The sequence below is a fragment of the Lipophrys pholis genome, assembly GCF_963383615.2.
Source record: "Lipophrys pholis genome assembly, chromosome: 22".
Classification (NCBI taxonomy): Eukaryota; Metazoa; Chordata; class Actinopteri; order Blenniiformes; family Blenniidae; genus Lipophrys; species Lipophrys pholis.
Window position 1 is genome coordinate 10686740 of NC_137644.1, and position 26026 is coordinate 10712765.

The 26026-nt window shown below is 46.7% G+C and overlaps 1 protein-coding gene across 3 annotated transcripts; it reads left to right on the plus strand.

Annotated features, from left to right (window-relative positions):
* Positions 1–2180: 2180 nt before the first annotated feature.
* On the plus strand, positions 2181–25506 carry etv6 (ETS variant transcription factor 6). 3 transcript variants are annotated; one of them, XM_080492380.1, is made up of 8 exons: positions 2181–2726; positions 6482–6611; positions 18857–19021; positions 21204–21338; positions 22846–23433; positions 23538–23680; positions 24759–24859; positions 24948–25506. In XM_080492380.1, exons 1-8 carry the CDS (start codon positions 2694–2696, stop codon positions 25051–25053), a joined length of 1401 nt encoding a protein of 466 aa, XP_080348506.1. In that variant the 5' UTR covers positions 2181–2693; the 3' UTR covers positions 25054–25506. The 3 variants fall into 3 exon arrangements, with proteins under 3 accessions (XP_080348506.1, XP_080348507.1, XP_080348505.1); XM_080492381.1 differs by lacking the exon at positions 2181–2726 and adding an exon at positions 2785–3016; XM_080492379.1 differs by lacking the exon at positions 2181–2726 and adding an exon at positions 4530–4624.
* Positions 25507–26026: the final 520 nt, after the last annotated feature.

The window sequence follows — 26026 nt, forward strand, 5'->3', positions numbered from 1 at the left end:
TTTCATATGATCAACATCTTTTCAATTTGTGTCATTATATTAGTTTAAATATTCAGGTAACTAGTAGTAGTTACTATTTTGTATCCAATGAAATTGATTATATTTCATTTGTATTCAAAAGTCTGAACGAAAGCAGGTAATTTCTATTGCATCCTATGAGGAGGAAATATTTCAGTGTGACGCTTTGAAGATTGCTCACACTTACAAGAAACGCATTCACTTTGATGAGATCACACTTCACACATGATTGTACGTTACACCATCCATATATTCCCCTTGTATTAAATTCTCAAACTATTACTTGTACTTGCCCTTTTCAGGGTGGATGTGTTCAGACCTGCTACCATCACGTACTTTAAGTCGATTTAATCGTTAGCCAAAGATGTATTGTAACAGATGTTACTCTGCATCACGTTTTGGAGTGTGAACCGCCATCTCCAAACTTCACAACACAGCTGCTGAAGTACTGCGTCTGATCCAGCTCACTCCCGACACTTGTATCACGTCACAAGAGTCACTCATCGTTGTACTTAAGCGTGACTCAACTACTCTTCCATGCAAACTGCACACAGAAAGGCCTGGCCGGCATTTGAACCCGTGATCTCCGTAATATGAGTCCAGAGCTCCAAGCAATTGTACTCGATTGCAAAACTAAAAGTTCTGAAAAAACGACTCAAAGTACCAGTTACTCAACTCTTGAGTGCAACCGTTTGATTCAATACCTATGAATTTTCTCTTTACTGGCTATGAAAATGCTAGAAAAAAAAAAAAGTAGTTTTAAGCATATTTGACTATTTACTTGCTCACTATTTAAAGGCGTCGCCAGAACAAATCGTTGCAACTTGCAAGTCGTGCCAATTGAGATCTGGGTTACTCACACTCAAGGTCAAATCAGATTCCATGTAATGGATGGTACTTTATAAGGTAGAGATTTTGCCCCATGTGGACATGATAGCGCCACTCATTGGATGCAGATGATGCAAATGTCCCGTTCCGCCAAACCCCGAAGGGGCCGTATTGGATTGAGATCTGGTTACTGTCGGGGCCTTCGAAGGACAGTGGGCTCGTTGGTGGATGAAGCCGGCTTTAAGTTATTTGCAGGTTCACCAATATTGGAGATTAAAAAATGTTGCTTGTTCTATTGAGTCTTGATTTTTGCCGCGTCATTCCTACGGAAGGGTCAAAAATTCAGTGTAACACAAGGCGTCCATCCATCCCTGTCGTTCTTGTTTTATTTTATCAATGCACAAGGCACAATAAATTTGACTCAAAAGGATGTAGTATATGTGCACGACCTATAGGGGGTGCTGTAACTGCCACAGAAATGCACCAAAACTGGAGCATGAAAAGAATCCTTGTATTGGAGAAAGCAAACATGTTGCTTCTACTGCTCGAGCTGGAGCATGTTGTCTGGCGGGGTTATAGGGTCGAGAGGAAGGTGATGACATCATCATTTTCAGCCATTTCTCCATCCACGCGTCAAAGCTGAGGTGGCGTTTTTAAATTTCCCCTCGTTGGAACTCATTGTTTAAAAAGAATCTTGAAACGCTGCCCCGTGTGGATGATCGGCCAAAGAACGAAGCGATTACTAGAAACGGCGTTCTCGTATGGACAGGCCCTCAGCTGGACAGTGGCGTGGCGGAAAAATACGTAAACATCATCGGTGTGGACTGTGTTTACGAGAAATATGTCCTTGGTCTGGGGACAGAGTAAAGGACTTCACCCCGGGCCCTTTGACCTTTCAGCCGAAGTAACTAGAGGTACCAAAACAATCCCGAAATGAAATGATACGGACGAGTGTGAAGCGCTGGACGGCCTTTCCTGTGCGGAGTTTGCATGTTCTGCCGGTTCTTTATGGGGGATGTGGTTCAGTGTGAATGCAGAAGAGGGTGGAGGGAGGCGCTATAGGCAGAGAGGTGATGGAGCACACCTGAGAGTCCCATCAGGGACTAATACCCCCCCTCTGAGTCATAAAAGGAGAACATGGAGAGAAAGAAATAAACTGTGCAAAAGAGTAGAAATTCAGTTTGGGAGTGTGTGTGTGTGTGTGTGTGTGTGTGTGTGTGTGTGTGTGTGTGTGTGTGTGTGTGTGTGTAAACGCTGCAGTTTCCTGCTTCGGGTTTCCCTTTAAAAGGGGGCAAGGCTCAATGCTGGGAATTCACGTCATTTCGCCGTTTTACACACATCGAGATCAATGAGAGAGAGAGAGTGAGGGAGGGAGAGAGTGAGGGAGGGAGAGAGAGAGAGAGAGAGAGAGAGAGAGAGAGAGAGCGAGCGAGACAGAGCGAGAGAGAGAGAGAGACTTCCAGGAAGGGATTATTAACCAGCGCGCTGCCGACACGTGAAGGAAAACACACGCAGACAAAAGAAGTTTTTCACGCCGCGCGTCGCGCGCGATGGACCCGCACGGCGCTTAGAGCAGGAAACGCGACACACACACACACATAGAAGGAGGAAGGAGGAAGGAGAGAGAGCGAGAGAGAGAGAGAGAACGAGAGAAAAAAGCGGGCTGCATGAGGAAAAAACTACACAACTTCCTCCCACGACCACCGAGCCGAGCAGCCGCCGGAGCGCCGCTTCTGCTGCAGCCCAGCGGCGGCGCGTCCGCTCCCGCGAACCACGCAGCGCAGCGCCGCAGACACAGAGAGAGAGAGAGAAGTGGAAGGACGCGGAGAGAAGTTTGACGGGAGATAATGTCTGAATCCTCCTCCTCTGCTGCAAACAAGGTATCCCCCTTTCTTTCTATCTCTCCGTTTATTAACACGATCGCTCCACTTCCTCTCCGCTCTCTCGCGCTTGCCGTCCTCGCTGCGGATCATGGAGCCGCCGGAGCGCCATTCAGCCGAGGCGCGTTTGTTTTGCCCGTCATCTGTTGCTCTTTTCTTTTTTGAGTTCAGGAGAGGGGGGGTAGTCGTGACTGTCGGAGAACCGCTTGATCCAGAGTTTGGATCGATCAGAGCTGAGAGGGATACAACCTGGATTGACCGGTGGTCGCCGGGAGAAAGAGCGCGTTCTGGTAGATGATGCACACGAGAACAACGAGGGTTCTGCAACAGGACGGCACGATCATATCGTGTGCATTGCGATCGTAATAACATATTGCGATACATGCATGACAATTTCTGTTCTTCTGACTTCATCCCTGAGGTCACCTGGTATGACGTGATCAATCTACTAAAAACTTTTCATTAGTTGATCGCTCAATTTTTTGTAATTTAATCGTGATCAGTCATACTTTACCTCATTTAAAACCAAATACTTGTCGCATAATCTCTGGGATTAGCGGGCCCTTTGTATATTGTGCATCATGATAATAATTCATTTGTGATATATGGTGCAGCGATGACAGAACCTCTCCAAAATCTATGTATCCGTACATTAAATCGTGTTTTATCACAACACAGTCAGAATTTAAGCATCTGTCCCAGTTCAGCCACACAGAGAGAAACAACAGTGCAGATTACAAGTGTCAGATGAGGATACAACATAGAGACAGTTTCTTGTTCTTCCCAAACATGGATTTCCATGACTGCATTCAGTAATTTATTTAAAACCTGTTTTAACTGAGATTGAGTATCAAAAGTCACCCGACTGTCACAGCAGTTCAGCAACAACAAACTTACAAAAGAAGCAGATTGAATATTGATGAATAAAGATTGAATATTGATATAAACTCCACTTAACTTTTTATCAGTCCGGTGACCATATTTGTTACCTTCTGAGTTACCTCCTCGTTCCCCTGTACATTGATGAGGATCACGTTATAAATTGTTCTGGTAAAACATCTTTTCCTTTCAGTCCAGTTGGCGCACAAGCAAGTGTTCTAATTAAATGTACACATAGACCTAATGCACATACGTGTATTAGACACTTATAACTATTTGTATTGATTTATTTCAGCTGACAATACACTACATAGTATTGGCCAGTGGGGCGCAATAGCATGAAGTGAAAGCTTTATACAATTAAGAGATTTTATTATTATGCTGGAAATGGTGAAATATGTGTGTAAGAGTGTTTCACCTGGGCATCATAAGGCCCCGCGGGCCACATGGTTGACCATGCTTGACCGGCCCTCAGGGTGTCCCTGGAAAATCCTGAAGTGAAGTGTTATCATTGGCTTTATTACATCTAAAATAGTCACATTGTTCAGGTTATTTGTTGTTATTACATTATTGGTTGCAGCTTACAAAAAAAATGGCGTTTCACAGTGGAGGAACAAAAAAAGTGCTTAATGGGAAAATATAGTTTTTAGTCTGTTATTTACTAAACCGGAAAATTAGGGAAAAGTTAGGGAAAAGTCCAGCAGAGCAGCAGCAGTTTATAAAAATCTAGTTAAAAAAAGAAAATTTCAAGTATTGAAATATCTTAAGATAAAACTGTAAGAACTCAAACACCCATAATATTCAATTACAATATTGTAATCGGTTTCTCCCCATCCTGCATTTAATAGATGTTTATGAATGATTTACTCTCCCGGCTCGGTCAACAACTTTTTGTACACGTCGTGTTCCGGATGATTCATTCAACGAAAGTAGTCGATAGACGCATGGGAGTCGTGCATTCATCAGCTCGCACAGGGACAGAGAAGCAGGCGGATCAATATGCAACGGTCTTCATAGAGGTAAATTGTTTAATTTAAGCTGCGTCATCAAGTGGATTAATACCACATCTGAAGAAGTCACCTTGGGCTTCATTGTTTATTTTTCCGTCTTGGTGTTTGGTCACTTTTGTAAATCATGAAAGACGGGTTAATTGTTAGGCGCCAACACTAGTAGAAATATTATTTTGGATGTCGAGGTGAAGGAGCTGGAAACGGCGGCGCTGGCTGTGCGCGAGTGAAATACGGTGTTTTGTTTACGAGGGACGTCTCGCTCATTAGCCAGTCTGATGTCAGCGCACGGTTGCAGAGGAACGATCAGCACTTCACTCTGCTGCGATGGTGAAACTTCTCAGAGAGAGGGGGGGGGAGAGAGAGAGAGCGAGCGAGCGAGTATGACTCCCCTTCACCTCCACGCTGCAGCCAGTTCTCGCTTTGGGGCTGGTCTTTCTCGCCGACTTTGTCCTCTGCGAAGAGGGACCTGGTTGAAAGTCGCATGTGGCAGCATGACTTATTAGAATCGGAGAGACGAGGAAATAGACGACCGGGGGATTATTGCTCGGCCTCCACAGGAAATTCCTGGTGCTGGCGTGCAGGTCTCGGCGTGGCTGGGTGGTGACAGCAGCTGCACTGAAACTGGAAGGAGAAATGGAACAAAAAGCAAAAAAAAGAAAAGCTGAGCTTCATTTCCTCAAGAAACCTTATGTGGCTTCGTTTGCAGGAGAGAAAACCAGTCGCAAGGAGAAAAAAAAGAGCACAAACTGGGAAACCTCACACTTTAGCCTGGACCGTGTGGAGCGGTCCGGATTCGGCGGCTCATATTGTCGAGCGTCCCGCCGCAGTTTTCATTCAGTGACTCACCAAATCGCAGTTTAAATATAACAATGGAGACGGTGAAGGGGCCCGCATTGTAGTGTGACTGCTGGAGCACTCTCGCTTCAGGGGAAGAGTATCCCAGGTGTGATTCTGGGTTTGGGTTTTGAGTCAGTGGGTTTTCTAGTTTCCTTCCACTGTCCAAAGAAAGGCGCATTCTGTGAATTAGGCCCCCGTTTCCAAGTGAAAACAGCAAACGTTTGTAGCGTTTTGGGGCATCCGTTTTACACAACGGCGACCACTGCGCATGCGCACCACGGCCATAGTGAAAAGCTCTTCTGCACATGCTCAGTCGATGGACAATAAAAACAACGGCGGCCTCCAGAGTGTCATGACTCCCAGTCCATATTCTCACAAGACCTGGTAGTTTTATAGCCAGTCAACGTAATTACAATCCAACTATCATATTGTGCTCTGCAAACACCAGTGTGATTTGATTACTAAAACAAACGATGGCACCAACAGCTGCGTTTCTGCCGTTTCCATGTAAACAGACATCGTTTTCAAAAAGTTGCCTTGTGAACGCGAAACTTTTCGGAAACGAAAACAACAAAAAACAACACGTTTCCGCTTGAAACGTCGTGTGACTGTGTTCTGGACTGGTGAGGGGTCTGTCCAAGTCGGAAATGAAGTGGTGCGGATGGATGGATGGATGGATGGCAGGATGGATGGCTGGATGGCTGGATGGATGGCAGAAATTCTAGTAAAATATGAAACGTTTATTTTGTATGTTTCATTCGACCGTACTGCCTTCATTCCAAGCCTGACTATCTTAAGCGTTCTCGTCGGCGTGTTTCTGGAACTCTGGTTAGCAGATCCACCTGTACTGTACAGGTAAACTTTCGGCCAAATCGCTGGCTCTCGTATCGCCGGCGTAGCAAAGCGCGGCCGCCGTCGCCGTGGGTGCACGGCGAGGTGAGCGGCGTCGTCGCGGGGCTGTTTGGGTTCAGGGCCGGTGCACCGTGCAGCGTTGTGAGCCATGCTTTGTGTCTCTGTGTCTATTCATAGCCGGAGAGGAGCTCTTTCAGTCCTTCCGCGAACCCGCTGCCAAACTCCACTTCCTCCCCCGTCCATGCTCCCGCCGCGAGGCCGGCCAGCCGAATGGAGGACGAGCCCGCCAGGCTGCCTGCGCACCTGCGTGAGTCACACTCACACACACACACACACACACACACACACACACACACACACACACACACACACACACACACACACACACACACACACACACACACACACACACACACACACACACACACACACACACACACTAATGACCAGCGACTCCTACACACATCGATCATTCCAAGAGGACCAATTGATTTAAATGTTTGGGTTTTGCCTCAGGAGTTCGTTTGGTCTGATCCTCCAAACTCAGTCCGTCGACAGACTTGCTCTGTATTGAACGAGGAACTGACGGACCAACTGCACCGGCAGAACCAACCGTCTCACAGCGGTCAGAAGATAATGAGCAGAGTATAACAGGAAGTAGGATATTTAACTGGGTGACTATTGTTTTTGCCACATGTGCATCTTTAGGGCACGTTTGGACAGTTTTATTAAAATGTTTTGTCAATGTTTGAAGCTAGAAAAGTTGCAAAAAAAACAAAACCTACTTAGAAACGGAGCTTTTACTCATGAACTGACCAAACCAACTTTTGGGAATCAAACTGAAGTTTTTGCCGCTACAAAATGTCATCAAATTTGAAACGCGTACTTCTTTACATAAAGTGATTCCGTTATAGCTGCTCAGATGGTTGAATTGGAGGCGTCCTTGAATGGTCCTTGATTATGGAAAATGAAATTATTACAAAAATACGGCATTTTTAAAGAATCTAAATACAAGCGGACTACTTTTATATTCTTAGGTATTACAGATATTGATTTATGTGAAACAATTGCCCGTGCGTGGATTTCACCAATGTTATGTGCTAAATATAGACATTCTGGAAACATTCGCTTCCTGTTTGATGGCAGGTGAAGAGCCGTGATCATGTGACCAAATTCACCCACTGCCATTGGCTTAACAAGTCAGGGGAGGCAAACTGACTGCAGGAAGTAAACCTAGAGATTAAAAGAGTTCTTAAAAGTCTATGAGGAAGGAGATTTTTATCTCACAAGGAGCGCTTTTGTTTATTTCCAATGACACCACTTGAAACTGCTCCAATTGAAACTTCACCTGCCTTCAGTAGTGCAAAGTAAAAACGGGCTGAGTTTGCATGTTTCCCAGGTGGAACCAGTTGTTTGGGAACACCGATTGTCCATATTTGCTTTGAATCTGAGCAAAACCAGTTTGTTCAAATTCAGACGAAGGAAAACCAAGTTTATGCTCCGGAAGAGAGAAAACAGGGCGTGAAGCTTTGGTTTTGTTTTTGGGTTTTTTTTGGGTGAGTGAATCAAGAAGTTTTCGAGGGAAACGGTGAAGCAACACGGTGACATATACACTTCTGTGAAATTTGGGTTTGGTCTTTTTTATTTATTTATTTTTCTTCTTACTCAATCGCAGCAGCGGCGGAGCCGAAGCTCCCGGTTCAAAGATTAACCTCCAGCTGCTTCGCCCCGTCAATATTTAACCACTTCACGTCTGTTTTCTGGAGGAAGTGTGAAGTTCAGGGTGTTCGTCTGGGTGTTGGGTCTGGATCCGACGCGCCGGAAAACCCCCTCGGCACACTTCCTCTTTCGCATTGTTGCAGAAAAAAAGAAAAAAAAAAAAAAAAAGGAAGAGCGCTCAACAGGTCCGCGTTGAGTTTCCTGCCGGGGGCAAACCGACGGGGTCAGCTCACATCCGCAGGCGCGTGGAAGTCCCACTTTTGTTTGAGTAACATGTCAAACACAGACCGCTCTCTCTCGCACATCTGCAGGGAGATTGTGGCTTCTCTCTCTCTCTCTCTCTCTCTCCCTCTCGCCGGTGTTTAGATTATTTCAGCTGCCGGTGGAGATCCGCTCCGCTCGCCCAGACGGCCGGCGACACGTCTTCGTCACGGCTCGTACGGCCTTTCTTCTCCATCGCTGTTTAAACACACGTGCTGGAAAATGCAGCCGTCCATTAACCCCCCCCCTACACACACACACACATATATACAGACACTTTGTCCTGAGTGGAGGGGGAGAGGGAAGGAAGAGCGAGGAGGAGGAGAGGGGGAGGCAAGGGAGGAGGAGGAAAAAAAAAAAAAAACAGAGAAAAAGAATGAGGGAGGAAATTGCAGTGTGGGCAGAAATCCGCCTTCTCCATTTCCTGGGGAGGAAGTGGATTAGATCGGGGAGAGTTGCAGCCTGCTCCTCACACTAAAGAACGCTACTAGGCTCCATTTTTTTTTAACCCTTTCAGCCTGACACCACTGTGACACGCCGCAAACACCCACTCCATGAAGATGAATAATTCTGTTTTAACCCCCCCCCCTTTAAAAAAAAAAAAAAAGTAATTTTCTTGCGTTCGTTTTACTTTGTTGCAAATCTTTCAGCTTTTCCGACTCTTGTCTCATTTTCAGTCACTGAAGTGTTCGAATTTCCGTCAGATTGATTCCTGTGCGTCCTTCCAACATGTACGCCTCCAATTTGACTTAAATTGCCATCAAACTCTGTTCATGGAAATGTAATCATGTGTTAGAATTGGCAGTAGAACCACTCCATTGCCTCCATTAGCCTTTACCAGTTCACTCCTATTCACAGATTTGTCAAAAAAAAAAACAGGAGCAGGACTAAATATTCTGAATGAGTAGACTGGAAGATATGCGATCGGACGTCTAATCAGTGTGAAATGTGCGTTTTTCTCTCCAGGCGTTTGTTTAAGCATTTAAACGACTGTAGCTTAGAACGAATTGTGCTCGTCCTACCACAGCCTAGACGATACAGTCTTTTACCAGAGTTCTGGTTGTCGATTGACAACGGTTGTCCGCCCGTTGTAGTCATGCTGTCGGGATGCCATTGAGCCAAGTCAGACTCTTCCAAACGTGGAAGGCCGGCGGGTCGGCTAGCCCTGCAGCGTTAAGCTCGGCGCCACGAAAAACGTAACGCAGACGGCTTGTTAACTTGCTTGTAACAAGTAGTCCTTCCTTTATGGAGTCAGGTGTTCAGAGAATGTGTTTGGGTATAAATGAATTAACTTTTTGTTCCTGCGGCTTTAAACCAAAACTTGACAGGGACTGTGTGGTAGCATTAGCCTGCGACGCGACGGGTTTAAGCAGCTATAGCGGAGGAGTGCTGTCAACCGTCCATGTCACTTTGTTTTGTTTGGCTGTTTGTGTGAAAGACTAGACGACTTCTGAAAGACGGTCCCGCTCACGCACACGCGCAGATTACGAAGCGGCGCAGACGCTACGCTAACTGTCGAACTGGATTTGTCGGCTTGCAATTCAGCGGTAATCCTTGCGGCGGCGGGCCAACGCGGCGCCTACGAACCCCAGCGTGACGCAAACGATGGGGCCGGTCGGAGAGAACGCCGTTACTGAGAGGTCTTCAACGCAAGCTGACTGTGTGTTCGCTTACAACAAAGAGCCATGGGACACAAAAGAACAGCAAGAGAAGAAATATCTTGTCCGATTTAAAAAAAAAAAAATAAATCTATGTCCATGGAAACAAGACTGTGTGTATGTGTGTGTGTGTGTGTGTGTGCTCACAGCTGGGTTTGTGCTGTTCGTGCTGTACGAGTGGGTGGATGAGTGTGAGTGAATCTTGTGTCTTTGTGCAAAGCTTGTGCGTGTGTGTGTGTGTGTGTGTGTGTGTGTGTCTGTGTCTGTGTCTGTGTGCGTGTTTAGTCTTTCTGAGGGGAAATTTCCTGCCCCTGGAAGCAGCTCTTGTCCTCAGGAATTTCCTGAGTGGGCAGACAGCGCTTCCTGAATAAATGTTGTTGTTGTTATGTGTGTGTGTGTGGCTACGTGTGTGTGTGTGTGTGTGTGTGTGTTTTAACTTGCTCTCCTTTCTCCTCTGAAAAGGAAACTGTTTTCACATGCCAGCGAGGGAGCTAAGCGCCACCACCCCCACTCCCCCTTTCTCTTCCTGTTCGCGACGCGCTCCGCATGGCATTCTTCATTTTCTTTGGAGGGGGGGGGGGGGGGTCATCTCTGTATTGAAAACATCACAGTTGATGCACGCTAGTCTCACAGACTGATGGTGTGATGATAAAGACAAGTCATAAGACGATGCATTACATTGATCCCAGGTGGGTTTTTTCTTTCTTATTTGGAAGTTGAAGAAAGAGAAAGTTCCTCTGCCTCATGATAATAATAAAAGTGACACGTTTGACTGGTTTTGTGCCCCCAAAAAAGTGCCATTGATGGATGGTGAGATCTGTGCAGCACATGTATCAGATCTGTGCAAATTACAAGGGATTTTGTTGGCTGGTGTAAGACCCTTGTGGGCTTGCCAGACCTGCTGCCATAGAAACGTGGTTTTTATTCTACAAATGCTGATATCAAAGTGTGAAACAAAACCAAGTTCTAGACAGCTAGAATAGACGTCTCATAACTCTTTCATCACTCGTCATTGCTCACTCATCCATCACCTATACATTACTGATAAAAAAAGAAGCCGTGTAAATATTTAGTGAACGCGCCGACAGACGTCCCTGCAACACTTTCACAATATCAACACTGATTCTGTCCTTATTGTCCTGCCCTAGATTACAGTTCTGCATTGCGCAAGTTAGCCTGCACAGTCTCGAGAGAACTGAACATGAATATTGTTTTATGAGCACAATTAGGCCATTTAGTCTCATCAGTTCTCATTTAAGAGTGAAAATTGGGCTTTAAAATGAAATTTTTGGATCATTAGTCACAGATGAACGTTTGTGGCCATGAAACCACACTTGGTGTCGGAGCCGAGTGGTTCTGATGTATTTGATCGAGAACCAGTAAAATAATGGATTAACAACCACAACTCCAAATGTTCTCCCTTCGTTCCATCGTATAGGTTAAACTTTTAGAGGAAAAACTATTCAAATTTTGATAATACTTCTATTAAAGTAAGTGACTTGGTGTTTATATTATATTTAGCATTAACGTAACTTATCCAAATACCTGACTTAAAGAAGCCTTGACAATGAAAATGTACCTGTTATATATACGGTTTTGTATTGTTTTTGTATTAATATATTACAAAGGGATTATATTCATCTATAGAAATATATTAAATGAAATATATACAAGTCATACACGCCAATCATTCCTCATTTAAGATTTCTACTAGAAAATGTTTGAGGGAGTGGCTTAACGCTGGCAAGGTTCTGATAATCTCACGTCTGGCCACTTTCATCTCGCACAACTTGTGCTCATACTACTTCTCTGTTGCACTCGGTGACCACGCCGCCCCCCTACTGTTGCCGGCGGTACTGCAGGCGATGAACAGAACTGCAGACGATGGCTTTGTGCGTACGCCCGTCGCGCACAAATGAGCCTTTAGCGTGAATCGAGCAGCCTGGATGGACGGAACAAAGCTTTAGCCAATTGAACACTGCATTTATTTGTCGGACGTTAAGTAAAAAAAAAAAAAAAGCTGCAACACAATGTTGAAACACTCAAAAAATGAGGAGTTCATTAATTTTGGCTTCATACGTCAGGGACACTCCTCTTTAACTTTGCAATGTGGAAAAAGAGGATCAGTGAAGTTTCCAACATTGGGAAATATTAAAAACAGCTTTTGTAACCACGGCTAACTTTCTAACGTGTAGTTTTCTTGTACAGTTGACAAATAATTACAGTCTGTCAGTCGTTTAATTGCTCTTTCGAATCAAACTTCTGCTTTAAATGACTAAAAATAAAGACTTCCCATTCTCCACTTGGAGAAAAGAAGACGTGCTCTGACAGTTTGTGCGGGGTTTTGGACAAGCTGGGGCCTTTTCAGTGGGTTAACAAAAAGTCTTTGAAGTTGAAGCATTTACAAAAAACAAACCAAAAAAAACAAAAAACGAGGAGGGGAACAAGGTAGAGGAGGGGAAGAAAAAGTTGGCTGTAGAACAAAAGGAAGAGTGGCAGTTGACGTTGGATTCAGGAACTAACCTACAAGAGCCGGCTTGCTCCGGCGCTCGACAACAAACTAACCGCCCCCCCCCCCTCCGAAAAAAAAAAAAAAAAAAAACAGGTCGTGCTACTTCCTGGCCATAAAAGTTGAGCGTGATTGACGATCTGTTTAATGTTTGTTGTGACTGGATGCGGCCCAGTTTTGCCAGACGGGGACAGGCACGTGCACGCCGGAGGAGGAAGTTAGAGAATAAATATGAGAGGGGGGGGAGGAAGAGGAGATGGAGGAGGGGTGGCAGGGTTCTCCCGTACGATAAGTAAAAGTGTCAACGTGTTGGTGTGGAGGTGGATTTTTTTTTTTATTAAATTTTTTTCTCTCCCCCTGCCGCGCCCACCTGACGGGCAGCGGGGCTGTGCGGCCGGCGACGCTCACAAAGCGAGGAGGAGACGGAGGATCTGTGGAAATAACCACACGTCCCTGAGTCAGGGTGTCAGGAGGTCACAACAACACCTCCTCCTTCCTCCTTCCTCCTTCCTCCTCCTCCTCCTCCTCCTCCTCCTCCTCTGTCTGCAGAAAGAAAAACCTTTTCTCTATCGAGATAGCAAAACCAATATCCGCCTACTTCTGCTCGGAAGAGAAAAAGCAAACATTTGCCGAGGAGCGGTGTGACTAAGGATCGCTGGGTGTTCAGAGCAAAGTCCCGACATTACTGTTTTACTTCTTTTTCTCGTGTTTGTTGTTTACTCAGTTGTAGTCCGTCCAGATTGCTGACAGTCCGGACTTTCCTGATCCTTATACGACTCCAAATCTAGTTCCACTGATGAAAAAGAGAGGAAGCAGACTGCTCATGACTGCATGTGTGGACATGTTTTCCACTTTATTGCAGTTTATTGGATCCCCGGGACTATTAAAGCGGCACAGTATCCAGTGAACAGAAGATAAGCGATCTTGTTGCTTAATATTGCGATAGACAACGATTAATATTGTGCAGCCCAAGGCATCGATCTGGCGTCCTTGTACAACGACTTAAAGTACCTTCATAAGCAGTATAACATCTTGTTTACCCTAAAATCCTGTTGGACATATGTAGTAACATTGGGTTACGACAGACCAGGTGTTTAACTGGAATCTGTCCAACGCTCTACTTTATATATTGGAACATTAGAACATGTACCTCGCTGTTTGGGAAACTATACTTTCTACATTGTTGTACAGTAAGTTTACCTGCTGTTTATGGCCAATGCTACCGTTCTCAATGATGGTTCAATTCCGGGCTCCACACAGATGCCTCACTCCTAAAACGCAAAGTGGGAAAAAAAATCTGCTCATGGTGCGAGTTGGTTAAACAAATGTATTAATGTATTAATCTTAAAGGATTTGATTTTCTAATTAAATAACGATATTTTGACAAGTAACAAAACAAAGACTCCCGGGTCTCGTTTACTTATTTCTAAGTTCAAATAAAAACTGCGTTTTAGTGTCCGTTTACATGACAACGGTGCTCGGAGTCACAGAAAGACGCAAGTTTTTGAAAGTTTTTGAAACCACGGACACGATGAATAGTTCTTTTGCACATGCGCGAGTAGATGGTCAATAACAACAGTGGCTGCACCCCCTGGTGGCCTGGCGAGCTAATTGCATAGTTTCCAGCGTTTCGGCCATTTTCGTGTAAATGGGCATCTTTTTCAAAACAATGCATTATGACTTGAAACGTTGTGTGAGCGAGGGGGCTGGAGTTTTCAGTCGGGTGCGGAATGAGCGGCGCGGGGCAGCGGCGTTTTGGCGTGCGGCGCCGGGAGAGTGATTGCGGACGGGACCTTTCGGCAGAGCGGCAGGACGGACCTCATTAACTCGTCTGGCTGAGAGGGGAAGCTGAGGGCTTCTGTACCGCAACAACGAAACTGGATACCAGTGATCTCATCCTCCTCTTCCCTTCATTCATCCCGAGCGCTTACGAGTTGCCTTGGCAACTTGCGCGCGCTCTGTGTGTGTGTGTGTGTGTGTGTGTGTTAGCGGGGGCCTGAGAAACCACAGAGTGAAAATTATGTGTCATCAGAGAGGATTAGGAGCCCACGGTTTAGTCAAGGGTTTGGGATCCTGCTACTGTCATGCTTGAAGGTTTTATTCAATGTAAAAACACACAAACGTACACACAAACACGCGCACACACACACACACACGCGCACACACAGTCAGAACCGGAGATGCATTCATAGAAGGCAGGATGATGGCGAGGAAGACTGAAATTGATTTTCCTCCTGTAACAGATTTTCTGACAGAAAACAAGCGCAGAGGACAAATTTATCATCTCCGGGAAGCGTGTGAATGTGTGGAAGGAACAGAGTGTCAGGGTCGAGGGTGCTCTCTCTTTTTTTTTATTTTTTTTTTCTCTCCACCCCTCATTCACTCGCTGTCGAGGCCATCCATTTTCTTTCCCCCCTCAGAGTAAGCCAAGAGACCGTTTGCGTCTTGACGTCTCCTCTGCAGCGGAGACCTTAACATCGTATTTAGAATCGGTTCCTGCCTGCATCACACAGATAGCACAGATCAGAAAAGATCCCAAAATTGCAGCTTCAGTGTGACTCGGATGAGCCATGTTTAAAAAAAAAAAATAAAAAATGATGATAGAATGTGCGCGGCGAAATAAAGCACGTCGGCACAGACGTAGTTTTAATCTCTGAGACGCATTAATGAAGCCAAAATCCAACTTGGTCCCAAAAGGATTCGTTAAGACGTTGAACGATTTGAACGTTATCGTTAGATAGGTCATGAAGGTTTTTTTTTTTAGAGGCATTTAGGATGTTCCTGGCAACTGATTCTTCTGTTGATTTAAATAATCAGACCCCCCCGACAAATAACAGCACTGCCTTGCATGTCATTGTTTGTGAAAAACTGGCGTTTCTGGGCTGCTTTAAAAAAAACAAAATCAAGAGTATACTCAGTTCTCCAGGGACGACTAAACCACTGGTTGTGACCACAGAGTGGCTTTAATGCTGTAGTTGGTGATATCTATCAGGCAGCAAGTCAATATCAAAATGATGTGTTAGATGGAGGTAGAAAATGGGTGAACCGGCGACGGTGCCATTGATGGCCTTGTTTTTTTAAAGCACATGGGGAGTGAAGGCTGGTCCCGCCGGGGGTCAATTAAACGGACAACTGCTCGTTCTCAAATGGCGGAGATGGATAGAGAGATGTGAGAATATACACAGTCTTTAGTCACAGAGTTAAGTCTTTGCCGGAGTTCATACATGGAGTGCCGCTTTGTACACGAGCGACTGTCGCCTGCTCAAACCCTAAACAGGGAAAGTGCAGCATGGGGGGACCGTGCATGACTTCTCTTCCTGTTTGGCTTTTCTTTCCTCTTTCTTTAGTCCTCCTGTTCTTGGTACTTTTACTTCATCCGCCTTCAATTTATTTATTTATTTCTTTTCTCGCCGCTTCTGAACGCCATCCGCTGCGACTCTCACCACTCCTTCCTCTCCATTTCCATCTCTCGTCTTTATTTTTTTTTTCTCTTTTCTTCTCACCTTCTTTTCTTCTCCGCGCTGCCGCCGCCTGTTGAGAAAACCTCCCGGCATTGCTCTCTAACCTTACCGCGGGAAGTTTCCTGTGCTGAAACGGAGCCCACGCTGGATTGCTTCCTGCCAGAGTGCGTTGTGGGACACATTTGTTTGCCCCCACCCCCTCATTCCTCCTCCTCCTCCTCCTCCTCCTCCTCGTCTCTCCTGCTCCCCTTGTTGCTTCCTCCTCTGGGTCCTGTGCAGATGGCCGGGGCCGGCAGACCGGATCTCCGAGGGGTTTTGGCAGCGCTGCATCGTTCTCCGGCCCCGGAGAGAGCATACCGCAGCCGTGACCTCGCGACCCGGGGGCCGTGGCGCTGCCCGACCCGGCGTCGCTCCTCTCACAAGTCGGCGGCGAGGGACCGACGTACAGCTGGCGCATGCCGTGCAGATGGCAGCTTGATCCAATATTGATTTAAAAAAAAATAAATAAATAAAAAGTCTGATGTCTGCGACTGGTATTCCAGCGGACCCCAGATCTATTCTGGTTATGTGGTCCAGCTAAATTTAAACATAAAGCCATTGTACGAGCTGTAAAAAAGGGGGTCACGTATCAGCAGTTTAAATCAGTCCTGGCAGACATCAAAGTCTTCCCCTACCACCGATATTCAGACATATTGATCAAAAAGGTGTGTGAACACACATTTCTTTGTACATGGCACATACAGCCGTGTCACTTCCTGGGCCGAGGAACTGGACACCTCGTCAGAAGGTGTGAAGAGAAACCACCATCTCTTATCTGCAGGAGTTCCTGTGGTTGCGAAACACCTGTACCCCCCCCGTTCGCCGACACTTTCTTCAGATGTCTGTCGACACGGAGAGGGTCTGAGCTCGACAGGCTGCGAGCCGCGCTCCAGATAACCTCGGCCATCGCGGGGGGCTTATCGGTTGGAGGCCCTGCCTGCCATCTGAATGCAGAGCGCCAGAAGGGAAGGGAAGAAATGGGAAGCCGGCAATCTAGACAGGGTTTCATTTTATATTGATTGCACTCGGTGAAAACTTCCTTTGTTTGACGGACAGAGGGGGAGCTAAAGGGGCCGGGGGGGGGGGCTGAAAAGCGAGCACAAGGTTCCTATTACTTGTGTGACAGTGACATTGGCGGCCAGAGATAACAGCTGTCCGACTCCCAGAGGAAGTGTTTGAGGCCGGGCGATAAGTGAGACGTATGAAATGAGTAGCCGTCCTCCGTGTGGGTGTCGCAGGCGCAATGATCGGAGCGCGAGACGCTGTCGCAAGGCGTTTTTTTCGGGAAAGTGTGTGTGTCTGTGACAAAAAGAGAAGAGGAGTTGAAGCCTGAGTCACAGTGTAAATTATCGGGTTACAAAAAGCACAAACTGATGCGAATCGATGTTGACTGGGATAAAGAGAAATAAAGACCAGTGTGTCATACAAAGAAAATAGATCTTTTTATATTGTGTTGTGTCCGTTTTAAAGCATTTTGGAGACGACTACAGCGGGCAGAGTCAGAAAAACAATTATCGACGTGCTAAAATTGGGTTTCCTGTCATAATGTCTAAAAGAACAGAAAGTGAATAATAAACCTCGGACATTTATCTGTTTGAGCCAATTAGCTTTTTTTTTAAGTTTGTGTGTATAAATGGGGTAATAACTGTCAATTTGTTCAATAATAAAATCTCACCTTTTTTCAAATTAACATTTATTTCTCAATATAGAGACTTTAATATATCAAAGCACCGCCCATGTGTTTGTATTGCAGTCGTTTCCTTCATTCCTTCAACATGAAAACCCTTAAACTATAATTACGCAGTTTTTTTTTTTTTTTTTTTTAATAATGCACAAATTAAAACACAGCTCCAGTTACTCCTACTCCTTTTCTTTTGGTAGATCTAAGGCTGTCGACAATTCTTCACTCTTTGGCCTTGACAAAAATCTCACGCTCAGCCAGGCTCCGTTCGCGGCTGTGCAATGCTGCGTTCAAGTCCGCCTCGGAAAATTGCCCACTCTTCTACTTCTCGGTCGCAAGGATGCGTTTAGGGACCAAAACATGGTACCGTTTGATTTCAATTGGTACTCGGCGTTGCCATGTAAACGCAAAACTTAGAAGTTGATGTGGAAAACAAACATTATCTATGAAACATAGATAAACTCATGAGCTTCCCAATAGCAGAGTAATCTTCCAAAAAGGAAGGAATTCGACACGAACAGCTAAATTCAGAAGATGGAATAGAAGAATTTCTCTTGAGCAGACGTTTTGTGCTCAAATTAGAGGTAAAACTCAGTGAGAGCTTTGATTCTCTCTGAACGTTTGTTGGGGACCGGTGCAGATGTTTTACACTCCTGTTCCCACGCCAGTAAAAAAGACACATTTCTGAAGGAGGGAGGAGGCGGGGGTGGGTGGGGTGTTTCCTCCCCTCGTGTCCTCGTCCTTTCATACACAAACTAATAAGCCGCGTGTCCTCTGATGTTCCCGTCTGGAGTTCACAAAGAGCCGAGCAGATCAGAGCACATTAAAAAAAAAAAAGAAAGAAAAGTCTGACTGTTTCTCCACCTTCCTTTTTCCATTCCCGTGATTCATTTGGTATTCTTCCCTCGAAACATCTTCTAATCTTTTATTCTAACCTCCTCTCCCTTTCCTGACTCCGTCTCCTCCTCCATCTTTTTCTCTCTCTCTCTTTATCTCTGCTGCCGTTCCCGTAATCACTCCCTCCTTTTGGCTTTTATCTCCACTTCCTCAATATCCTTTTTACTGCCTCTGCCCCCCCCTTCGCTCTCTACATCCCCTTCCCCCTCCTCTCCTTCCTGCCTTTCCTTCTCTCTTCCTTCCTCGCCGCCCCCGTCCTCCTGCTGCTTTTTCACTTCTTGTTTTTTTTTTCTTCCCCCTCCTCTCTCCCTCCCCACCCCTCTGCAGGTTTGCAGCCGGTGTTTTGGAGCCGGGAGGACGTTGCTCAGTGGCTGCGGTGGGCAGAGAAGGAGTTCGCCCTGCGGCCCATCACCAGCGGCTCCTTCCAGATGAACGGCAAAGCTCTGCTCCTCCTCACCAAGGAGGACTTCCGCTACCGATCCCCTCACTCTGGTACCTCTCTCTCTCTCCCTCTCTCTCTCTCTCTCTCTCTCTCTCCCTCTCTCTCTTTTTTTTTTTCCTGGGTTGCCGGTTGCATCCCCGGCCTCGGAAAAAACTAGAGGCATCCTTGAAATGTTTCACACATGAGTCACTTCAATTGATCTCATCAGACATTTTTGGCGTCCACGGCTGTGGAAAACAAAAAGAAGAGGCACTTTTAAATCATGGAAACAGGACCAATGGCAGGAAAAAGTAAAAAAAAAATTTAAGGAGGGGGGGGGGAGAGAGAGAAGTGACACGCAGCGACTGAAGATGAGCAAACAATCTCTGACCTCGTTTGGCCCGGCAAAAAACTCAACCCTGCTCGGCGAAGTGAGAGAGGGAGGAAGTAGCAGACGGTTGATCAGGAAGTAGAACAACCTCAACCCGTCGCCACGGCGATGCCAGAGGCTCAGAACTCAAACGAGAGAGGAGAGTGAAAAGGAGATTTCCTGCTTTGATTTCATACTCGGGCGTCTGCGATCGAATAAAATGCGCCGAGTCGGGACGTGCAAGCAGGTGAAGATCGGGCAGTGTGACAAGTTTAGTGTTTGTATTGAGGGACGACTTCCAGAAAACTGCAAAGGACCCATGATGGCGTCAGATCCAGCATATTCAACATGTTCACACTCTGTTTAGCTTCGATGCTGATGGTACTAATATCACTAAAACACCATAATCCCCAGTACACACTGACATATTGAATATTTTATCAGTTCATTCTACACATTGAGATCAACAACATCAGCATAATCAGCATTATTTGTTTTAAAGCAGTCTGGTGATAATGCTGGTCTTTTTAAGCAGCGGTGGATTATATATTACAGAATATGAATATGTAAATGTTATTGTTGCGCTACAATCATTTGATCCTCGACGTTTTCCCATTCTCAACTCTAAATATGCGGATTTGAACCCTGATGAGGTAAATCAGTCACTCGCGGGTCACTTTATGAGCTTCCTCGTCACGATCAAATGTCATCTCCTTTTTATTTATTTTTTAAACAACTTTATTTTTGAAGGCAACAGCTTCATAATGAGGAGTGCGTCTGAGCGTTTTTTAATCTGCTCACTTAATTTCCAGTCACTCGTGCCGGAAAAAACGTTGGACAATCTGATTTATTGTCCGACGAAGGCGACGCGATAGAAGCCGGACTGGTTGCACGTCGGTGTCATCTGGGGCCTCCAGTTTTTAAGGAACTGAGCAGCTTTACGGCTTGTGATCCATTTCCTCCTCGATCATGAGAGCGCGGTTTTCGCGTCGGCCCCTGCAGCGCGCCTTCATTTCCTTTCCGAGAGTTGAAACGAGGAGCCGCATTTTCCTTCCGGGAACGTCGCACCTCCACTTCAAGTCACAGCTGCAGGTTTGGACTGGAACTAAAGGCTGAAAGAGGTGCCGCAGGTAAAAAAAAACAAACAAAAAAAAAAACCGCAGGGACGCGCTCAACCGTTTTCTTCTGATTCATTTCACGTTAAAATATATATATATAAAAACAAAAAAAGCAGAATCAAAACAAAAGTGGGGAGGTGGGAATTTTCCCCTTCGGTGCAACTCCATGCCACAGGACTTAGAAAGTGAGAACTGAAAGGGGCGTGTGTGTGCGCGTGTGTGTTTGTGTGTGTGTGTGTGCTTCCTTTTATGAGATTCATTTCCTTATGGTAAAAGTGTGTAGTTGTGCGAGATTAGGCGGAGCGGTGGCCTCGGTTGAAGCCCGGTTGGAGCAGCTGCGAATCGTTTGGTCCACTTCCTGCCGGGTGTCAACGCCGCTGCATAACCCCACTCACGGGCGACTTCGCAGCCCCGGCTCATTTACTGGAGTCGACAGGTCGGCTCTTTTGAGATGACTGAAAACCCCTTTCAGAAATGTCTTGCGTTCATAAGACGACAGGCAAGTTGTCTTTGCAATAAAAGTGCACAGAGAACGACACCCTGTGAACATTCGCGTTCGTACGCACAGGCGACCGAGTTGGATCTATAAAACTACCAAGTACCCCGGGCCGGCGTTTTGGCCCTTCCACTGTTGCTCAGGCTGCCCGGAAAAGCGGCGAGGAGCAGAAGAGGAACCAGCTCCTCTGCGCGTGACGGGCGTTGAAAAGTGTGGCCGTGGAGACGCGCGATAACCTCTTGGCCTCTGCTCCTCCTCCTCCTCCGCAGGCGACGTCCTGTACGAGCTGCTGCAGCACATCCTGAAGCAGAGGAAGTCCCACGTCTTGTACCCGTCGGCCTACTTCCCCGGGAACTCCTTCCACTCGCTGCCCGAGGGCGCCGTGCAGCACCTGAAACTGGAAGGTCAGTCGTCCCATCGCTCCCGGCAATCTGTCGAGGAAAACACACCAATGGTAGAAGCTGTAGGATTTAGGAGCTCACGCACACCGTAATGTATAGCGTGTGAATCTCAAATTGGAAATGAGCTTTGAACGACGGTCCGCTTCTTATAACCTGTTAAGATGTTTCTCTAAATAGACCCTTTTTTTGTCCACTTTTACACTCAAAATCTAATATTTTCCCAATTTAATGAGAAAAATAGACACACATTCGATACGATCAAGAAAATACAAACATTTCACTGTAAAACGTGCAAAAGTTGATTTAAAATTTAGATTTTTTGGGGGGGAGAACTCCGAGGTGGCGATTGGGCTGATTTCAAAGGCAGCAGCTCGTCTCTTAGCTCCCACGAGCACAGATGCGTTTGCTCGGCGAGGTGAAATACCTGATGCGGTTTTTCTGGCTCTGATCTCAGGAAAGGTGACACAGCATCTCGCTTCTTCGCCACGCTGACGGTAAAACCTGCCCCACCAGGAAGCGTTCGGCTCCCGGTTCAAACAATGCCGCACTTATTACCGCCGGCTTCCTCGTTTCGCCCGCGTCTGCATGAGCTGCTGCTCACTCTGAAAGGAAGGGGGGGGGGGGGGGGGATTTTAACCCATTCCCAGGGAAAACTGGGAGGAGGGTCCGCCTGCGGGGCGTTAGTGACACCTGGTGGAGATAACAACAAGCACCTGGCAGAGCTGATAAACACAACAAACACTGTTGCATAACTCTAAAACAATTAAAAACATGTCGGGCAACTTCAGTTTCCCTTCTGGCCACAGTGATTTACCTGCAGCGGTTGGATCACACGACACCCAGCAAGTGTCACAGCTTCGGAATGAAATGTTTTGAAAGAACCGGCGCCTCACACCTACCGTCAGTCTCAAAGCCATTCTCTCTTTCAGTTTTCTGAAGATGGAATGAAAGAAAATAACGAGTGGTAAAGTGACTTAAACTTAAAAATATACTGCACAATATATATTGCAAAATTGTTGTTACCGTGTCGTTAATATAGATTTCGCAAAAGACGGTCTGAGCTCAGATGCTTAATGCCTTCACTTAAAGAGTTAATCGGTTTTTCATTTTGTCTAAATGTTATGGCTGATGATCACCATGGATATGTTTTTAATAACAGTTTTATACAAACTATAGAAATATTTCATTAAGTGGTGTTAAACTGTAGGTGTGTATTAGGCCTCGTTTACACCGAAAACGCGTCGCCTTTGTTCTCAAAACGTTACCGTGTCAACGTGAGACTTTCCTTAAAACCAAAACGCAGTGTTGGTTTTCAAGAAAAACGGCAGAAACGCTGAAAACTATGTAGTCACATGCCAGACCACGAGTTGGTGGTGTTTGTTTTAGTAATGAAAGCACACACATGAATGCAGAGAACACTTCGCCATAAACAATAACAGACAACTGTAGGGACAGACGACCGAGTCTGTTATTAAGAGTGATTGTCGACTATAAAACTTGACGTCCTCAGACACGGTACGGCGAGGACCTCGCGGCACAGAACCCCTCCCTCAGCACCCGCCGACCATTGAGCTGCGGCACCGCTCCCGCTCCCCGCACCACCCCGCCATCCGACGCTCTCCGCCCGAGCCCAACCACCCCCGCCCCGCCGCCGAGGACCCCCTGCACACCTTCTCCCAGCTGCCCGACAGCAACCACCACCTCCCGGAGGAGATGTACCCGCTGTCGGTGTCGCCGGCCGCCACCACCAACGGCCGCTGCGGCACCCCCCGGGAGGGGCCCTGCCCGGGCAGCCCCGGGGGCCAGGAGGCGGGCCCTCCTCGCGTCATCCAGCTCATGCCGAGCACCATCATGAACCCTCTCCTCCTGAGCCCCATGAGGAGCGGCGGCGCCGCCGGCATGGACTTCAGGCACAACCGGGGCGGCGCTCTGTCCCAGGCCACGATGGAGAACGGGCGCGAGGGGAAAGTCCACGCCCACCAGCAGCTGAGCCAGCAGAGTCTGCTGCAGCAGCAGGAGGAGGCGCTGTACCGGAACCATGTCATCATGCCCGTTTCTCCTCCCGACGAGCAGCAGATGCCGATCGGACGCATAGCAGGTGAGCTTTAGTCCCGGATCTCGACTGAACACGTCACAAACGCAGTCGCGTGAGAGCGTGTCTCGAAGAAACACAATCTTGTTCCATTTTCTTCCCCCTTGCAGACTGCAGGCTCCTGTGGGACTACGTCTACCAGCTCCTCTCAGACAGCAGGTACGAGAACTACATCCGCTGGGAGGATCCGGAGAGCAAAGTCTTCCGCATCATGGACCCCAACGGCCTGGCCAGGCTCTGGGGCAATCACAAGGTGAGCACATGCTCGCTGAGGCCTTCAGACTTCAGGTCTTAATCCTCAGTCGGCAATCTTCTTCTGTTCGTCTCACGTCCTTTGGGGCAGAATTGTATAGCGTCTCACTTAAATTACACAAAAAGTCAGATAAAAACTCAAAAACAGCATGTATCTACATGCTGAAGTAGAATCTGGCGACATGAACCCGTTAACCCGTGAAAATCCTTAAATTAGCCGCAGGGTTCAAAGCGTGTGAATAAAGTAACGGCTTCTAGTCTGGAAATTACGGTAAGATATGGATCATATTCGCCTGCTTGGTGAAAGATCCCCAACTCTGGGCTTTGGGGCGTTTGTGTTTGGAGTCACCATGTTCTTGGCTTGGCACAAAGACATACACCTGAGGGCCACTGGTGACCCTAAGTTGCTCTGTGAATCTGTCCTGGATGTACCTGCCTCCACCCAAAACTCATCACAGCGTTAACTTGTATCTGCTGCCCCCAAGTGGCCAAATGGCGGCACGTCATTCATAAAGAATTCTGTTCTGTTTGCATCGTCAGCAGAGAGGATTTATTGGTCCCGGACCAGGTCTGGATTAATCGTGGTCAGATCAGAAAATGGAGATATTTCAGGACTTGACTAAAACGTATTGATCCTGTCTGTTGCTGCTGTGCTGCGGACGGATTCATAGCTCAAGAGGAGCTCACTGCCGCAGACTGACAAAAGAGAAATCACAGTCGTCTCCTCTCCACCCGGGGGAGTGCAGGACTCTCCAGGATCAGCTCTGTTTGTGACTCGCTTAAGTAAACCTCCTCCCGAGGACCTCGGGGATCTGGATGTTTCGTATTCTTCAAGTAAATCTGAGATTTATTCGGGCCTAAGATCATTCAAAGCTTTATAGACGAGAAGTAAGAATTTGAAGAGGTTCCTTTGGCACACAGGCAGCCAGTGCAGAGATTGAAGCTCAGGTGTGATGAAGTGCAGCGGGAGACATTCACACCCCGATCTAACGTCACCAACATATCCGCTGAAAGTGTGTGTTTTCAGTTCCTCCGTGTTCCCCTCACTAACGAGCGCTGTGCTCCGCCGGCCTCTACAGAACCGGACCAACATGACGTACGAGAAGATGTCGCGGGCGCTCAGACACTACTACAAACTGAACATCATCAGGAAAGAACCCGGACAAAGACTCTTGTTCAGGTACGTCGACCGTCAAACACAGTTTTTAACAACTCTGTTAAAGGCGAAACGACTCGGTGAATGTTTCTTTTCTTTTTTCCCACCGCAGGTTCATGAAAACCCCGGACGAGATCATGAACGGGCAGACGGACCGGCTGGAGCACCTGGAGGCCGACGACACGGACGAACAAATCTACATCAAGGAGGAGTGCTGAGGGGGAAAAAAAAAATAATAAACACAGTCCATGAACTTACTACAGTACCACAGCCGCTGATGCCTTTCAGAAGCAGCTTAGAAAGGAAAAAAAAAAAAATGGACGGGGGATCCGGAACGCGCGGACGTTTACTCGCTCTCCTCCGACGCGGAGAGCCATGGACTCAGACCTCCTGATGCCTTAAGAAAAGAAAAAAGACAAAAAAAAAAAAAAGACATTGCTGTTTTGATTTTTCCAATGGACATGAGCAGAACAGACTTTTTAACGTGTTCTCATTGATTTCTGAGCTGCAAAAAGCCAATCACTCTGTGCTTATGTCACCTTTTTTTTTTTTTTCTCCCCTGATTTTATTTTGGTCTCTTTCACAAGCATTATAACATGGAGGGTTTTTTTTGTGTGCGTGCGTGTGTGTGACAGGAACGTTTTCACTGTGGAATAAACGTTTTTTTGATCAAACCGGTGTGTGGCGTGCACGCGCACACACAGCTTCATCACTGTAAACTCCACCCAGGTCCACGTCTCGTGCAGTGCTTGCAGCGTCCACATGATGGCAGTAGTGTACAACACTTGATAACGGAGAGTTTGCCGAATTCGTCTCGGCTCATTGTGCACGCGCCACACCTCTACGATCACGGGCCTTTATAAATGTCCCACGGTTCAGCATGTTGTCAGAAGATGGTGATGGGAAACATATTGCGGGAGGATTTCCAGCTCCTGATGGTATCATTGCGGCGTTAATGGGGAAAATCGTTGGCATTGAGCTTAATTAATGAGACCACCTTGCTTTGATTGGCCCATAAGGCATCGCGACGTGGTTACTTTACCACGTGAATAGCTTGAATCGGTTGCACAACTTTTGTTTATGTGAGATTTCGTGTCTCGTCGCGCACGTCTGTGACGCCTCTAAATTCAAATTACCCTGAATATTTTATCACGCTGGGGCTTTAAATGAAGAAGAAAACTTGCAACGAAT

Excerpts from the sequence above, each read along its gene's own strand:
- etv6 (XM_080492379.1), top strand. The coding sequence starts at position 4,550 with ATGGGAGTCGTGCATTCATCAGCTCGCACAGGGACAGAGAAGCAGGCG. Across the intron at positions 4,625-6,481 it reads ATGCAACGGTCTTCATAGAG|CCGGAGAGGAGCTCTTTCAG; the intron begins GTAAATTGTTTA and ends GTCTATTCATAG. Across the intron at positions 24,860-24,947 it reads GGACAAAGACTCTTGTTCAG|GTTCATGAAAACCCCGGACG; the intron begins GTACGTCGACCG and ends TTCCCACCGCAG.